Below are 18,190 nucleotides of genomic sequence, written 5' to 3'. Positions count from 1 at the left end.
TCTAATTCTTTAGTATATGAATGATCAATCAAACGATACAGCATCAAATTACAATTCATCACTCAAGAGAACATAAGCAATTCACAATATCATCTCGCTTAGCAAGCATGAGTGAGTGGATAGTAGAAGAGACAAAAGAGCATTCTAAATAGACCAATGCAAACCAGAATTTTATACGAACCTAGAGTAATACTATAGCACAGCATATTAATAGGGAAAGCTGGGCAACCTCACAAAGGTATGAGGAGCAAAGATAAAGAGTCCAGATCAGCTAGACAGCTACAGCCAGCAAAATAGCAAAGGAAACAGCAACACGGCTCCTCAATTCAAATCGTCTTGCTTATTTCTAGAATAACACTAGTAATTATACTTACATTATTTATGTCCATCCCTATTCTTCTAGCAAAGTCCAAGCATTTCACAGTTCTCATTGGTCCAGGAGCATAGGATGTTCGGTCACACCACTTCCATCGCACTTAACTTCCAAAAGTTCTTTGTTAGAGCCCGTCTGTCATCATCGTCCTTCAGCAGAGTAAACTTTGATATCCTCCTTCCGAAGCCCGCGCACATTTTTACCCATCTTTGTAACATTTTGTTAGCACCGCTATCCACAAACTAAACATTTCCTTGGACAGAGAGGAAGTTCCGCTGTTTATCTTCCACGTAGTAGTCGACAGAAAAAATAACACAACAAATCATTACAAAGGACAAATACATTTCTTTTTGCAGCCTACATTAAGAAAAGAAAAAGAAAATTAACCCAAACAGTGGTTTGAGGCCTTCTTTGTTAAGTGTTTCATTTCTCTGGGAAAACAGAACAGGTTTTAATTATTGGTTCACATAAATGCTTCATTACTGTTATTCTAACATAAATGCAAATATTCCTAAACATATCTTCTATATATTTAACATTAAACTCTTTAAAAAAAAATAAGCTCTTTTATTCGCTTTAACTCTTCACATTTCTGGTGCAATTTCTAACATGCACAAAGGAAAATAAATCTCTTCCCTCCTATAAATAAAAATCTCAAACCCTTAGCATTATTTCTCATGTATCCTCATGTGCAAAGAAATCATTTGCGGCCTACAAAATTATTTGTCGTTTTCTCCTGTACAGTTTACTATCTTTCTCCAAAAGCCCCATGTTAATATTTTTCTCGGTTAATTTCACAACTTTTTGTTAATAACTTTACACGTAGGGGGTTTAATCCGAGCAGGTTTATTTTGCGAAAATCCTGCTCCATCAGCGGTGTTGGACCTGCAGAACCTATTTCCATATCCCCGTCCGGTAGGCCCACAGGTGCTACTTGCAGTTGAAGGAGGGCCACAAGCCATTTTCAGTTTGCTGTGGGTCCTTTGTACCTCATCAGTGCCCCTTTGGTGTACACAAAATTGATAGCTGTAGTTGCTGTCCATCCTTCGAGGTCAGGGGTACCATTTTCCCTTACTTGAAGATTGACTTTTAAGAGCAGGCTCACCACAGTCAGTTGTGGACCACTTAAAGACAATGGTGAACCTTCTTAAATCACTGGGGTTTATGATCAACCTGCCAGTGTCACACCTGACTCTTTCATATAGGCTCCCTTTCATCAGAGCCAGAGTCCGGGGCATTCAACCTAAAATTCAAATGTTTCAGCCTTGCTCCTGGGTTTCATTGGGGATAGCTCTGAGGCTCCGTGGCAGATTGGCCTTCTGCTCATTGACTATGCCAGATGGCACATGCAGGCTCTGCAATGGGATCTAAAGCCTCCGTGGGCCCACCATCAGAGGAATTTGTTAGTTCCCCCCAAACTGAGATGGCATGGTGAGCAAAAGAACAATGGGTTGGAGTGCTACCCTGAGCAATTGCAAGTGGTTAGACTTATTGCAAACAGCCCCATATCACCTTTTGTGTGTTGCTTGTCAGATTCCTTCCAGGTTTCAGAGGAGACTGCAAAAAATCTGCAGTGGTGGCTGCTCAACTGAAATTGGAACAGCATATCCCTCTCCTTACCCCACGAGTGTTGATGGGTGTACTATATAGGGCTGGAAAAGGTGGAGGTCAGAAGACTCTGGTCTCAGGTGGAAATCAGGCTCCAAATCAACTTGCTGGACTTTGCTGTCAATGAAAACCTTCCTTCTGTTCATCAAGGGGCTGTTGGTTCAGGTCCTCACGGACACCACCACCACCTTATGGTCTTGCAATGAGCAGGGTGAGGTGAGATTCTGGGCTCTGTGTCAGGAAGCTCTATGTATTGTGAACTGGCTCGATTGTCTGGGCATCTCCATGATTGTATACCACCTGATGGTATCTTTAAATTCCAAGATTGACTAACTCAGTCGGTGATGCCTAGCAGATTACAAATATCAGCTACACTTGGAGTTGGCTCGGTACTCTGGCAAGAAGGTTATCCTGGCTCTATCTTTTTGCAACTGCTGAGACTGTGCAGTGTCAACACTTTTGCACGTTGGAGTTCCTACAAAGGCTTGCTCTCTGAGATGCATTCTACCTAGAGTGGAAAATGGGACTTCTGTATACCTTCCCATCACTGCCTCTCCTGCCCCGATATTCTGAAGAAGATCGTAAACATCTGGGCTGAAGTCATCCTAGAGGGTCTGGATTGGGCCAGGAGAATGCGGTGCCCCGAACATCTGGGCATAAGCATCTGTCTTCTGTTCAGGCTGCCGCATCAGGAGGATCTTCTTTTGCAGCAGCAGGGCAGAGTCTTGGATCCGGGCCTGCTCAATCTACACCTCCATGCATGGAGATTGAGCAGTGGCAGTTGACTACATTTGATCTGCCTCTTGAAGTAGTCAATGTCATTGTAGCACCAGATGTCCTTCTACTAAACCTTGTTACGCACTGCCCTGAGACCAGGTTTTGGCTTGTTGTGGCACCTGTAACACAGACAAATTAAAAGCTGATCTTTAAGACGTGTTACTGTTTGTTCGGTCTTTGGTCAAGCAATGATTTGCAGTGGGCACTGTTAAAGATTATATGTCAGCCCTTTCAGTCTTTTTCTGGACCAACCATCCTTGTTTAAGTCACCTGTTGTAATGCTTTTTCTCTAATGTGTGATCTGTATGCCCCCCAAACCCTTTGTAATGCCATAGTGGGACCTCAAGTTGGTCCTCACTTTCCTTGTATGCACTTCTTTTGAGCCATTGCACAGCTGTCCGCTATTCCTCCTGACCCTGAAGACTGTATTTCTCATCATGATAACCTCATCTTGTGGCATGAGTGAGCTTCAGGCTTTGTCTGTACAGCTGCCCTACACCACCACCTTTGCAGACAAATTTGTGATGAGAATCTTAGCAGTCTTTCTACCAAAAGGAGTGACTTATTTTCATTTCTGGCAGTCCATCACTCTTTATTTGTAATCTGCCTCAATTTACCATTTGACAGAGGAGAGACTTATCGCTTGATCCCCAAAACAGCCCTCAGTTTTTATCTCAAATGTACCATAGACCACTGGGTGGAAGATCTGGTCTCACAGAACACATTCATGAAACACTACTGTATTGACAACCAGGTCCGATGAGCCGGGCTACAGGGCTTTTTTTGGCATGAGTCATTCACTGGACCTATCACCAAAGAAGGTACTGCTTTAGTATCTATTCTAAAGGTGAGGAATCTGCGGTTAGAAGTATCCATCAGAAGAGCAAGTTACTTACCTTTGGTAACAGTCTCTCTGGTGGATACTCTGTCTAAATGCAGATTCCTCACTGCCTTCCACCTCGTTCTGTGGAAAGGACTCTTTTCTATTCAAAAAGATCCCACATTAGAGATCTGCACACTGCCACCACTGATTGATTTTTGGGCTCAACATCCAAGGGCATGGACAAGGACCAGATCTAACTAGTGTCACCATGCTGGGCTGGTGCCTATAAGCAGCTGCAGTCGTCACTTCCAGGGTGACGCGGAGTCAACACAGAGGTGCATTACACCACCACCCTGGCTCACAGAAGTTATACTGAAATGTCTTCCGGATCCCATATGGTGCCTGGGGATATTCGAAAAGTGAGGAATCTGTAATTAGAGTTTCCACCAGAAAAAGCATTACCAAAATTAGGAAACTTTGGTATCTCGTTTAATGGTCTCCACATGTGAGTTCCTTCCATCTATTATAGACTGAGAAGTGCATTCCCTGTTTTCATCTTTAAAGTTTGGGTCCCTCAGTGATATGCAGCCTGTTTTAGTGTTAAAAGTACACAATTCAACCTCTGACAATTTTATTTGACCTGATGATTTTTTGTACTTTGAAACTGAAAAAGGAGAACTGTACTGTTACGTTATGTTAGGTTATGTTTTAAGTCCCGGTGTAAAAAACATTATCTGAATGCGAGTGTAGAGTCTAATTATCTACTGATCTCATTCTCAGCTATTTCCAAGATCAGTACAAAAGGTGTGCCACATTGGCTTTCCAACCATCTGGTAGCCACAAACCTCTTGTACACTTCATTGCTGGGTTTTTGTCTGCAGATGGGAACTAGGCTAAATTGTGCAGTTCTAGGCAATAGCATATTAAGCAAGATTGCTGATCAGCCTGTTGCTCTCCTCCTTTTAGATTGCCTGGCTGCCTTTGATATTGGAAACCACACTATCTACAACTACTGGCCAGTGATGATGAGCATAGAAGGGGTGTCTTTGCTTGGTTTTCCTCCGTTGTGTATGCTCAGAGGCAGATGTTGGCTCTCCCACTATTTAGTTCTGGGAAATCAGCAGTCTCTTGCAGCATTATACAGTGCGCCTTCTTTTGCCCCATCTTAAGTGATATCTGCATGCAATTGCTGAAAGCCATATGTCACATTTTACAATTCTTTGTACTGATTGTACTCAGCTTGTTGTGTGCTTGCATTGATCTATTTCTAGTCTTCAGCATCCTCTCTGATTATCTGCTACTCTAACCCAGATGAGTAATAACTTGCTAAATCTCAAAGCCAACAAGATGGACATGTTGATTTTTAACAAGGACAATCTGTGATCCAAACGGTTTTATTTAGTGCAGTGACACGTTCTTTCCAAAGTCTTTATGGTCAAGAACCTTAGGTTTGTTTTGATAAGCTGGTATCCCTTCGAGGGCACAAGCAAGGTCTGTGACACATTTCCATTTGATATAAGACTGCTAAAAACAAAATCTTCATTTTATTCCTCGTCATGTATTAGCTCTAGTGGTAGGGGCTACCATTGTGTGCAGAACACACACATTCTGATATTGCTTGCTTTTTCAGGCTCCCACCCATTACAATTCATAGGGTTACAGTTGCTCTAGAATATGTAGCTTCATTTTGTATTAAACCTCCAAAATTTCGTTTCGGTCTCTGATGTTCTCTAGCCATTATGCTGGCATCCTGTTGCCCATTTGCCAGTGTATTAACTGCAAGCTGTTCGTCCGACTCACTTGAACTTTTATGAGTAGGGCCCTAAATTTGTTTCAACAAGACATTTTTGCTGTATACATCCTTTTTCTTTGGCCAGGCTCCCTTCTTTTGTTGATACTTTCATGATTCAAGTGTTCCAGGCTTGGTGGTAGGGCCTTTTTTCCTCTTGACCCACAGTCTCCTTGTGGGTATTCCACAAATTGCTAAGCATGTAAGGTCTGTAAGGTACTCAGATTCCTTCTTCTCTGTTAGTAGCCTTTTTTAATAGGTCTTTCCTCTCTGGCTAAAACGTCGTACTGCCAAGGTGCTTTGAATTGAATGACATTGTTGTAAGTACCCCATTCTCAATCATCCAGTGTGCTGCTCCACTGCTCTGCCGAATTAGCACTTCTTCACCTCCCAAGACCTGTGCTGCCTCCCACCCTCAGACCAAGACCTGCTCCACCACACCAGATCCAGTGTTGCCCTCTTTCCCGTAACATATGCTGCTTTCCCTCTTGTGCTGCATTCTCCACTGCTCATCCTCCCCCATCAGACCTAGCACTCCTACACCCTCATCTCTCCCCCAGATGTTTCACCTTTGATTCTGTACTCCTTCCATTAGTCATCTTAATGCGTCACTCCTCCTTTCAGATCTGCTCTGCTTCTTCTCCTCTTGCGACTTGCACTACTTTCCCCTTCCATCCTTGTGGTGTGTTTGAATCCCTGAACCCTGCATTGTTTTCACCACCACTTTTGTACTCTGCTCTACTTCTTCTAAAGGATTGGACTCTGAACTTCTTCACCCACCTGTTATGATCCTGCTCTTTCTACCATACACATTTGGACCCTGCACTGCATCCCTGTACCCTGCTGTATCTCTATCCTCCCACCCTGCAGACGATGCACAGCAACCTTGACCCTGTACTGCTCACACCCCTTTGTGCCGCACTTTTCTCACACCCCTCCTCCATAGTGCCAATCCGTTTGACATTTTATACTGAGAAGGTATTCACCAAGCCTCAGTAACACACAACACAGTTGTGAGCTAGTGCAGCACTGCAGACTGCAGTGACATCACAAGCCAACTGTAATTAAATATTACAGGCAACTAGTAACATTTCTTTACAAACGTATTTGTGATATTAGAACTCCCTTGTAATCTATGGAATAAAGTGCTGCTTACTATGCCTTATAATGATGTTACAGGTCACTAAGGAGTTCTGGGAGTAAACGTAGGAACAAGACAGCAGTGACTGCAGTGGTGCAGGTCTCACTCTTTGTTGGAAATAAGAATATGCACCTGCCGCCCATGGGCTTCTCTTCCCTGCATCACTCAAGCTTGCAAGCGAAAAGTTACCAATGCTTGTTTTCTACTTGGAGAACATATCTGTGATCATTGTAGCTTATCTGTTTATTGATTAGCAGTTTGCATTATGAGGATCCAAAGGCTGTTTTACAGCACAACAAACGAATGCTATTTCTTCAGCGTACCAGTGTTGTGCTGTCATGTCTAAACAAAGTCCAAAACATAAAAACGTTGTCGATACTTGAGCGAACAGAGCCCAAAGCTCTGGAATGCATGCCCGGCTCGTGACCCCCATTCTTCAGAGCTCAGCCGAATTGCTTATTCTGATAAAAAACACAACAGCAAGCTAAACTGTTAGTATGATCATGTGACTTAATTTGAGACCCCAGATACAGCAACGAGGATCACTGGTGGCAGGCTCTCTGAGGACGACTAGAGTTAACAATTCCAGCCTCTCTCTTTTAGTATTTTCCTGCACCTATTCTGACTGGCTACCTGTTATTCCTTTTAATACATGGCCCTCAAGCACTTTATGTGCACAACGAAAATGAAAATGCAGTATGAAAACTCACTCAAATTTGTACAAATCATTAAGCAGAACATTTGAAAAAAGATAAGCATCAGCCATATGTAACACAATAACATTGAGGAAAGGTAAACTCCTCTTTCAGAGGGAAGAGAAGAAGGTTGTTATCTTGTGAGATTGTAGCAATGTGTTTAAATTCTTACATTCTGGCGCAAAGAGACAATTTGCAAGTCAATAAACATGCTGCCCTTCAATACTTTGTTCAATCCTCCAGGTTAACTGCTGTTCAATAGGCTGGGGAACTTGGGCTTGAAATTCAGAGATGTCTAATTAAAATACATGATAATTGGAAACAAACAGGGTGAGGGCTCTGTGCTTTTTCAACGGACCTGCCTGTAATAAGACAGTGCCGTTTCAGGGCAGTCTATCAGTGTGAACCCATTTTCTTCTCTTTGGGCATTTGCTTAACGTTTCTTTTAAAAGTAGTTCTTACATCAGAACTCGCTTGTCATTTATGGAATGACATACTGGTTACCATGCTTTCTAATGATCTGACAAGTCACAAAGAGGTCTGCTGTGAGCAAATGTAGGAGCACATGTACTTGATAAGGTAACAGAACTCCAGGCTGACCTGCAATTTTTTTTTATTTAAGGTAGGATTTATTTTTTTACCTCATAATACATGGTGGCACCACAAATCGCAATTCCAATCCCTCAGTTAATCCGTTGTCTCTTGCTTTTTTAATCAGAGATATTTTGATTGTAGTAATATATGTGGAACCTGTATCGATAAAATAAATACATCTTAAAAGCAGCTTAGAATTTCTTGCAAACACATATTTTAAAGCCTTTTAAGGTAAGTCCGTATCAGGAAAGCGAGGCTTAAGTTCAAGGTCCTCTGCATAGTGAGGAAAGGACCAGACTATTTATGCACACCTGCACCCCTACATCCAATCGGAAATCTCTATTGCGCAACCACATAATTTATAATCCAAAGCACTTTCAGATAGGCAAAGCATATTTTAATTTAGCATAATACCCAGCTTTCTACCACTTTCCAAAAACCCAGCAAGGATTGGTTCTATAATATAGGGCCTCAGCCTGAAAACCTCCCACGACCACAAGACTTTCAATTCATTCAAGGCACGATGAGTAGAACAAAGGAACCTTCTTAGACAGTTAGTTGGGGAAATAAACTGGTCCTGTCGCAAAAAGACATTCAAATACCACGGTTAGGATTTAGAAATGAACCTTGACCTGCATAGAAAGACAATGAAGAGGTTTCCACAGGTAAGATATGATGACATTTCTTAAGCCAACATTCTAACCAGTCAGTTGCATTCTGGAGTTTCTGTAGTCTGTGCTTGGGGGTGGGGAAGGCCTGATTAGGGAATAGCATATTAGTCAAGCCTTGACTTTGCCTAGGGTCCCTACACTACCCTTGAGACTCCTCCAATGAAAATTGAAGGACCCTGTGAAATTGTCAAAACTTGAATCCCCTATTGTGGATCATTTTATATTATGAGGGATTAAGCTCAAGTGTGCATTCCACAAATATCTGGGATTCTGACAGTTAGTGGTGACCTGTAGAACAGTAAGTGATTAGATGAACAGTGAAAGGGTAGACAGGGTAGATTTGGACCCAGAAGAATCATCTATGTTTTTTTTGTATAGAAAAATAAAACTTGCAAAAATGTTGACACTTGGACATTGTGTTCTACCAAGGGGCAAGGATAGATATTAAGTAACAGAAGGCATAGTATTGAATGCTGCAATACTAGGCTGGGAATTTGTAAATATGAAGAGATGAAAAAAACAAGTTTAACCTGGTAAGTTCTGCCATCTGTGACTGAAGTAAACCAATGGATGGCATGGTATGACATGCTCACCACTGAGCATAGGCATGAAATAAGCTGATCACGATTCACCATGTTGGAGGCGGCTGAAAGGTCCTAATTCGCCATGTTGGAGGCAGCTGGAACGTGCTATATTTCCCACGTTATCAGCTCTCTCACACCTATAAGACATTGCCCCAAACATTCACCAACACAGCTTCAGTCTCATGTTTTGGACGACCTCCCAAGATATGATGATGTTCCATGTGATCTTACTTTTTGTAGAATCTTCCCAATCCAAGTTAGCCAGCAATTAGACAATACTTGATCAATAATGATTTGTGTAATGTATTTGTTTTCAAGATAGGGGTCAGAATAGACAACGGAGTACTTTAGCACTAGTGGCACTAGCACTAATCTAAGAAGTATATTTACAAGCTTAAAAATTAGAGGTGCTTGGAATTCTGCATGGGTTTTCACCTTACGGATTCATGGTGCTAAAATGTGAAATGGATAGAACCTGCACCCGAGATCCCAATCGAACTATATACTCTTCAGAGGACTACTGAAAGCCAAGTTCATTTGGCTTGTTAAAAACTCAACTGCATAAACAAAAGAAATGTGAAGAACAGCAAACTAGGTCCCACCTTTCTAGTAAAATACCTGTCACCTGATGGACCTAGACTTGTACCTAAGACTCCGAGTGCTCTGAAGCAACCAGAAAAAGAGGCGGAGTTACACAATCCCTCCATAGTAACAATATATTTCTGCCTTTGGGCTTTTGATCTAAAGCAGTGAAATAAACATTTAATAATGTTTGATGATGACTGTGACTTTTCAGGTTAGGACATTTTAAAAAATCGTGTCTCAAAAAGGTCTCAAAAGCTAGATTGCCCTTTTAATTGTTGATGTGACATTGAAGTGCTGTTTGTGGGCTCTGGCAGAGAGACTGTGACATCACAACCCAACTGTAGTAAGTTATTACAGTAGAGTAGCAATGGCATATTATTATTATAACTCACTCATGGTATCACAACTGAACAGTAACAAAGTTATAAACAGGTTTTTGTACAGGAATTGCAAAATCCTATCTAATACAATAATGTAAAAATACCTTTATGGGTAAATCACTGTATCCATAGTATTAAAAATCTATAACCACACTTGGCACATGGAGCGGAATGAATCGAAATAATGGGGGTCAAGTTAGGGGTCTAATGCAGAGAGGAAAAATATTGAAGTGAACTCTCCTCACAGTAGAAGGAAAGTAAGGAAGGCTCTGGAACAAGTTTAATGAAAAGTCTAAGCATTCAACTCTCAGGCAAGAAAGCAGGAACATTTTTAGTCAACAGGAACAATCTTAGCTGGTCATCTTTCATTCTGGGTAAGTTACTGAGGTACTATCCTTCTGCAGCTGTGCCTTTTTACTGGCTGTTCCTGATTGGTATTTGGTTTCAATTCTTCTGGCTGGGAGTGTGTGTTAGCAGTAAGAGGGCACTACCAGTGTGAGCTATGCTCTATAAAAACAGGGCTGGTCTGCCAGTGGCTTCAAGTCTAGCTCCCTGCTTGCTATTGGTCTTGCCCCATCTCCCCCAATTCCAGTGGCCACAGTGTCCATTGTGCTTCTCCCTGCTGCAGTAGTCTCCAGATGCCTCCTCTTCCTGTGCAATAAGGCTTTGTGGGTGAATGATTGCGTTTCTTCCAGTGATAGGAAGGGGGGGTTGCTATGGTAGGAGCCGAGTCCTAACGTTGATCCAAGAACACTCCATCTTTCTTCTATCAAAATGTAGTGTTTCTATTAGCAAACGTCATGATGACTTGTAATTTTCTTTGTAGGGTCACTCATTTTACCTGGGAACACGTCCCAGAACTGAAATTGCTCCCTGACCTCTTTTATTTACAGATGGACAAATGTGGATTTGTAAAGATTTGAAGTCTGACCAGGTGGTACTGTGTTATCTGCATACATATATTAGCATATTACTATCTCAGTGAGTTGGTGGCTCATAAGTGACTTTCCAGCATGATAACTCTGTGCATTAAGTTCATTCCATCAACATCTTTTGTGTTGTACAGTTTAAACCGGACAAGACTCACACATGCATCCATCCTTGAAGAGCATTATATTGTGAGATTATAGCAGGTGTTATTTGTGGCATTTATAAATGGCAAAACTGTGGGATCATTAATAATATAAAACGGCGTGGCACGTTTTTCATGAAAATGGTTGTCAGATATCAAAGTAACCTGGCAAATGACTGACAAATATATTGAAAAGCAGAATAAACTGCACCAAGTTGCAGTTGATGAACATGAATGCCTTTTGATGAATAATACCACCAGCCACAGTAAGCACTCTTTTGTCAAGCAGTTGCGACCTTAACAGGAACATTTCTTAGTGATTGGTCGTAGAATACTTACTTTACCATTCTAATTCATCCCATCATTTCTTAACATTGTTTGCAGAGTAAAGATGTTAACATTCTAAGTGGTTGATTGTATGCAGATCAATCAGAGCATTTTTCTTGTAGTTATTCCCGAACTTGCAATGCAACGTCTAAAATATCTCATTTAAGATTCGTGCTAGGGGACTTGATTTTTCTCTGTTCATCTTGTCCGAGGTAGCAACAGAGAATAACTGCAGGGCAGACTCGAGTTTTTCCATGATATTTGTAAGGTTACCCTCATTCTCAGGTGCTGAGCAAATATAAGGTTTTACCTATACAAAGCTTTTTAAACTGGTATCACCCTTTTAGGTATCAGCTACTGTTCTGTTTGTTTGCAAGACCTATTATTTCCAGGACATGTCCTATACTTAGAGTGGGCTTTGGGTCAGCCCCTTGCTTAGGATTAGCTAGCTTTGCTGTCTGACTCACATACCTGCTCCTTATTAGATATCTTTTCTCCCTATCCTGTGTCCTACCCAGGAGCATTTCGATCTCGCAATGTTTTCACTGGATGATGTATCCTTCCACTGCCGATTTCGGACCTTGTTTGTTTCATTGCATGGGGGAGGGACTATTTCCTCTTCTCCTCTCTCCACCTGTCTCCTCTACTCTCCATCCGTCACTTCTCTACCCCCATTTTAAACCTCCCATCTAGGGTCATCTAGCGCCCTCATCCTTTTATTTATTTTTCAAAACATTTAGAATTTTTTTTTTCATACTTGTTTCCTCTGTCATGCTATTGCCGGATAGCCATCTTAAAATAATTATCTGATCACTCCAAGATGGCTAAACTCACATGCGCAGCAGGCTTCTTTTGATGGATTTTGTTTTTCTTCAGAAATCCCATTCAATGACGGCTACTGCAGATGAGCGCAAATGAACATCAGACATCTTTGAATGCCATTTGTTAAAACAAAACAAAATGCATAACTGCCGTGGATGCATATCAATAGCAGCCACTTTTAAATGTTTTTTGTTTGTTTTACAAACCCATTTTAAGAGGACTGCCATGGTTGCACATATCTTTGCAGGAGTTAATACCACAAAGAAAGCGTTGACCAAGGCAATAGGATTTTGCCACCAAGACCGGTTGACTCTGCCAATGTTTGCTTCTTCTCATTTGTTAGTGCTTGTGGTATAGCGATATGCCCAATAACTAAGCATTATCACCTTCTATAGCATAATAATCTGCCTTTGTATTCTTTAGCTTTCCATTCTTTCTCATTTGTTTTTATTTTCTAGGCTCTATCAGAGAAGAGTAAAGAACTAGAAAAACTACGAAATGAATGGACATCCCAGTCATCAATATTGGCAAACAGACATGCACAAGAACTTGCTGCTGAGAGGGCCAAAGCTGTACAGGTGAGTAAGGGGAGCAGACGTTGATGTACCTTTTCGGCAAGGGTAATGTTTGGAATCATTACATAAGGCTTTATTTAAGAAACTTTTTTTTTAGTGTCATTTGGAAACCATTTCTAATTAATTTAATCCTAACACTTACATTTGTTTTAGTGTTGGAGTACTTTGGAGTGCTTGTGAACAGTGTCACATAAAATACCTAATGCAACTGAGGTCCCTCTTGGATTATGAGATTAGACGGCTGCGAAGTAATAGTCCCAGGTCTCTCCTACTAGAAAGCCTAAAACATTTTTTCAAGAATTGCTTTTAAGTCAAAAAGGTTTTTCACATAGTTTTATGGTTTTATTTTTGATGTTACTAAGTATTGCATTTTGGCTGGTTTTATTGCACAAAAAGCAGTTGTTTCAAAATCCATATTTCATGGGGATAATGCCCTCAATGTAACTTGCTGAAGACATAATTTCCATGAACACACATTTAAGGCTGCCTTTCTGCTAGGTTAAATCATAGAAGTTAAAGTAGGGCTTCTTTTGGTTCTACCTAGGCCTGGACAGTGAACTTCGCTCCGTTCGTGGAGTTTGTGGAGTTTTCTGCACTCCGCACTTCGCGGAGCTCGCGGAGTGCAGAAAACTCTTCTTCGTGATGTGCAGCGGAGTTTTTTACCCGCTTGCGATCGCGAACGGTAAGTTCGTGAGCGTGAACGTTAAGTTCGCGAGCGCAAGTTGCGGTTGGGGTAGAATTTCTACCCGAGCAGGAGGAATACCAGCACAAACTGCAGTTCGCACTGCACTCCGCCACTCCCCAAACTTCGCAGAGTTTTTTTGTAACTTCGCAGAGTTCCACGTAGCAAAACTCTGTGAACTACGCCCAGGCCTAGTTCTACCACAAATGCATCGAGGCTTCCCTGCTGTAAGGCTGAATAAAAATAGAACTTACTTGGTTCTACAAAGACAATAAAATACTGATGACAGCAGCCATACCTGTTTTCAGTTTAGATCTGGCAAACAACTAGGCAGCTCACCCCATGTGGGTTTCCTAAGTCAAAGAATTACCAATGAAACCGGAACACTGCAGTCACCATTTTGAAGTTACCTTCTCATTAACAAACATTTAAAAAGACTAACAGAGAACACTTGATCTTAATGTCACTTTTGATCAGTAGAATTACAAACCATAATTGAGGACTAAAAGGAAGTTTTGAATAAACTATATGGGATCTCAGCTTTACCATCCTCAAGGGCCCTTGAATAAACTCTCCCTTATCTAGCCGATGTGATATTCACATCTGGGTAAATTAATCTAACTCGGCTGATGGAAAAGACTAATATGAATACCAATTAATGCAACCCTTTTTCGTGAAACCGTGCTTTGCTGCAGACATTCCTCTGCCTCACTTGCTATTTGTTGTTTACCATGACTTAACAAGCTACCCACCTCCTGAGACTGCACTCGGTCCATCAACCCTTACAACAAGGCCAATGATAATCAGAAAGACAACAACTTTGGGTGGTCATTAAAATATTTTCTTGACCTTTAACTGCAGATCTCATGCTCCAAAGTTTACCCTGTGAAGGTGCCAAAGTGTGCACCTCACCTTTACCTCTCCAATGCATTAGAATCTTCTTTCATTCTTCTTCCCAATTCTGAACATTGATCTATATCAAAGTCACTATATTTCGGGTAAAAAAGTCGCCAAAGAAGCACATAAAAAATTCACAAATATACACTCAGCAATCCATTACATTAAAATTGATTAAAAATCCTTATTAAAAAATAAAAACAACAAACCATGCCAAAGTGCCGTAGTCATAACTAACAGGGCTAATTTGGCCCTCAGTAGGACCTTCCTTCTTCTATGTTAGGTAAAAGCACATAAAGTGCATATTTCCCTTCCTCTTGCATATGAGGTATTTGCAAATAAAGTACAGCTATCAAATGACATAGGATCACATGAGGCACAAGGTACAGTGCCACTATTCTTAAAAAATTGAGAAACAAAAAGATAAAACCCACATAGTCAACCCATCCATCTTTTCATAAATGATCAACAATCACAGCAGGTCCCTCAAAGAGTGATATATAACCACCCACCAAAGAAGTTCCATCCAATTAAAACATCAATGATTTCCTTCTGCTAATAGCACATTTTGAAAAGGAGCAAATATTAATACAGTAAGAGGGTTAATAAAGCTGCTGCAATTAGACCAGGGCTAATCGAGAGTTTCTGATTTACCGCTCCCTAGCAATAGGAATTAGGAACCTTTTGGTGAAATCAAGATAAAAATTAAAAGAAAATGCAGCAAGCTCTATGGGGAGGATTCATTCCATGGACACATCAATACTTTAGATGACTTGAAGTGACCGAGGGGGAAGACAAGGTACCATCTCACGAAACCTAACTTAAACTTCATAATCTGACCCAGCAACTGTCAATCCATTCCAAATATTGTTCCATTGTTAGTGAGCTTTGTAGCTCCACATACTCCCTAGCAGTCAGTTAATTAAGTTCAAGTTGTTCCTTGAGGGCTCTCATCCTTGATTTAAATGTTGTTTTCACCCACGACAAGTCAGTTTTAGATTTAGCTGCTGGGTTGGAGAAAAAAGTCGGACTTTCCAAAGTTATCAGTTCTGTCTTGATATAGTTGGCCTGGGGATTTTGAGGCCTCTCTCACATGAGAGATAGTTGTTTATAATCTCCCTATTTAGGGAATGTTGGAAACAGCCCCACTCCCACTCCGCAGGGTGGTGGAGGGCCTTCCCGACACAATGGGGTAGCTTGGCTCGAGTGGTCAGGAAACAGGCGCAGTGCTAAGCATACAATATACCCATACAATAACCATGCGTGCATCCGTTCCAAAAACGACTCTACACCGTAAAAATTATGAAAATATTCTTCTTTATCTTTTTCTCTTAGTTGCTGATTGGGAAAATAAATAACAATCACAGTATACAAATTCTTAAATAGAGCAGGTCAAATAAATATTTGCTGTTTGCTGAAATAAATAGGGGTGATCATAAATAACAGGGCATAAATACAAGTGCAATATATACAGACAATTAAATACTTTGAGGTAATAAATACTGTACCAATAAATACTGTACCAATAAATACTGTACACCAACAAGTCCTGTGGACCTATAAATACAGTGCAGCATTAAATAGATAAGAATTTAATAAATACAGTTTCCCCAATAAATAATTAGAAGTATACAATAACACTCATGAATCAGATGACACTTCAATACTTAAGGGCTGATTTGGCCCAGGCACAACTTGTAGGGTGTGGAAGGCTTGGGGGGTCCTACTCCCTGGCTGAGGCAAAGGCTGAGGCCTAAACTGAGGTAGATCAAAGGGGGGAATTCCAATGCCCTGGCTTTCCTCTCCACACAACCTTTCTAGGTTAGTCCCAGTTCACCCCAGGCACAGTCAGGTGGGTTTCAGCACCTCCCTAGCCCCTTAGAGTAGTCTCTCAGGTCTCCACAGGGCCTTAGGCGCCCTCTACTCCACTTACTGCCCTTTTCTGATGTTCCGACGCCGCTGGAGTCGTGTCGACGCCGTGAGGCGGTTCCGGTTCGGTCTCGGCGGCCTCGGCACAGTGTCAGTTCTTTGTCGACGCCGGTAGGCGGTTCCGGTCCGATGTCGGCGGCCTCGGTTCGATCTCTACCTCCGATTCGACGACGTCGGGCAGTCTCTTCACGATGTCGACTTCGGGCGGCTCCGGTCCGATGGCGCTCTCGACTCCGATGACGTCGGCCGGCCTGGCCTCGATGTCGACTTCCGGCGACTCCGGGGTGCGATCCTCACCCCCGACCTCCGGTGCTCCTCCTCTCAGGTTCCGGGCGACTCCGGAGTGCGATCCTCACTCCCGACCTCCGGTTCACCTCTACCTCGGTCTCCGACGACTCCGGAGGGCGGACTTCACTCCTCCGATGACGCCGCTCGCTCGACCTCGGTTCACTTCCTCCTCGACCTCTGGTATTCCTCTCGACCCCCCGCCGGCGCCCTCTTCGACCTCAGGCGGCTCCGGGTACGACGTCTGCTACCTCAGTCAGCGCCGCTTCTCCACCTCGGGCTCCAGGTCTTCGGCTACTCGACGCCAGGCTCCAGGGAAACCAGTTCTCAGGTCAGAATCTTGCTGCTTTCTTGGTTCTAAGGCCTGTTCCTGCTGTCCAGGTCCTTAGGATGGTTTTCTTCTGACTTCTTCCCACACAGGGCTATAGGCTGGGATCCATCAGTAGGGACAAGTATCAAGGGTGGGTTTATTGACCCCACTCCAGGCACAAGTTTCCACCCCTGCTGCTTCACTCCTTCCTCCTTCACTGCTGTGCTCCTCTCTCTTCACCAGTCAGGTGCCAACTGCCAGCTCCAACTGCCAACTGCCTCTCTTATCCTCCCAACATTCTAAACCGCCTCCAACGGTCACAGGGTTCTGGAAGCTCCTGGAATGTTCTGGAAGGTGCTGGTAGGTTCCAGTGGATGCTGGTGATGTCATGGGAGGCCACCATTTTGTGCTTCAGGCCCTCAGACAGAAGTTTCAGGGGTAGCTAAAATGGTTCCCTGAATCTGTGGCAACACGAAAAAGTCTGGTGGTTCCCAAAAAGGAAAAATTCAAACAGGGGTTGAGGCAAAAGTGGGACAAAATAAATAATGATGAGGAGGGACCACCCAAAGGGCTGACAGGTCTAACACACGTCCCCCCCAGCTGAAAGTGGGGAGAGCTACCCAACCCCTTGGGAGTTCTCATCACTAAGGCGGAAATACCTTGAGAGACCGTCTGCATTGGCGTGGTCCACTCCAGGCCGATGTTCCACCTGAAAGTCCATCCCCTGTAGGGAAATAGACCACCTCAACAACTTGGGATTCTCCCCCTTCATTTGCATCAGCCAACGAAGGGGTCTGTGGTCGGTCTGAACAAGGAAGTGCGAGCCAAACAGGTATGGCCGCAGCTTCTTCAGAGCCCATACCACTGCAAAGGCTTCACGCTCTATTGCACTCCACTTCTGTTCCCTGGGAAGTAGTCTCCGGGATAGGAAGACCACGGGTTGATCCAGACCCTCTTCGTTGAGTTGCGATAACACTGCCCCAATGCCATGTTCTGATGCATCTGTCTGGACAATGAACTTCTTGGAAAAGTCTGGGGCCCTTAAGACCGGGGCCTCGCACATGGCTTTCTTCAATTTCTCAAAGGCTTGCTGACAAGCCTCCGTCCAGACTACCCGTCGAGGTTGTTTCTTGGACGTGAGCTCCGTGAGAGGGGCTACGATGGTACCGTACCCCTTCACGAAGCGGCGATAGTATCCCGTGAGGCCCAAAAATGCTCGGACCTCAGTCTGTGTCTTGGGGGGTTCCCAGGCCATGATGGCCTCGATCTTC

The 18,190-nt window shown here is 42.8% G+C and overlaps 1 protein-coding gene across 5 annotated transcripts in view; it reads left to right on the top strand.

Annotated features, from left to right (window-relative positions):
- The window catches only part of LOC146865911 (spindle assembly abnormal protein 6 homolog), a 516,535-nt gene that overhangs the window by 255,274 nt on the left and 243,071 nt on the right, over positions 1 to 18,190 (top strand). For all 5 annotated transcript variants that reach the window (XM_085632837.1, XM_085632841.1, XM_085632838.1 and 2 more), the window contains exon 7: positions 12,700 to 12,819. In XM_085632837.1, coding sequence (XP_085488963.1) covers positions 12,700 to 12,819 — 120 coding nt within the window. The remainder of the gene's footprint in view (positions 1 to 12,699; positions 12,820 to 18,190) is intronic.

The sequence above is a fragment of the Triturus cristatus genome, chromosome 2_1 (genome assembly GCF_964204655.1).
Source record: "Triturus cristatus chromosome 2_1, aTriCri1.1, whole genome shotgun sequence".
Classification (NCBI taxonomy): Eukaryota; Metazoa; Chordata; class Amphibia; order Caudata; family Salamandridae; genus Triturus; species Triturus cristatus.
The sequence above is the reverse complement of the archived record's forward strand: the minus strand, read 5'-3'. Positions and strand labels throughout refer to the sequence as shown.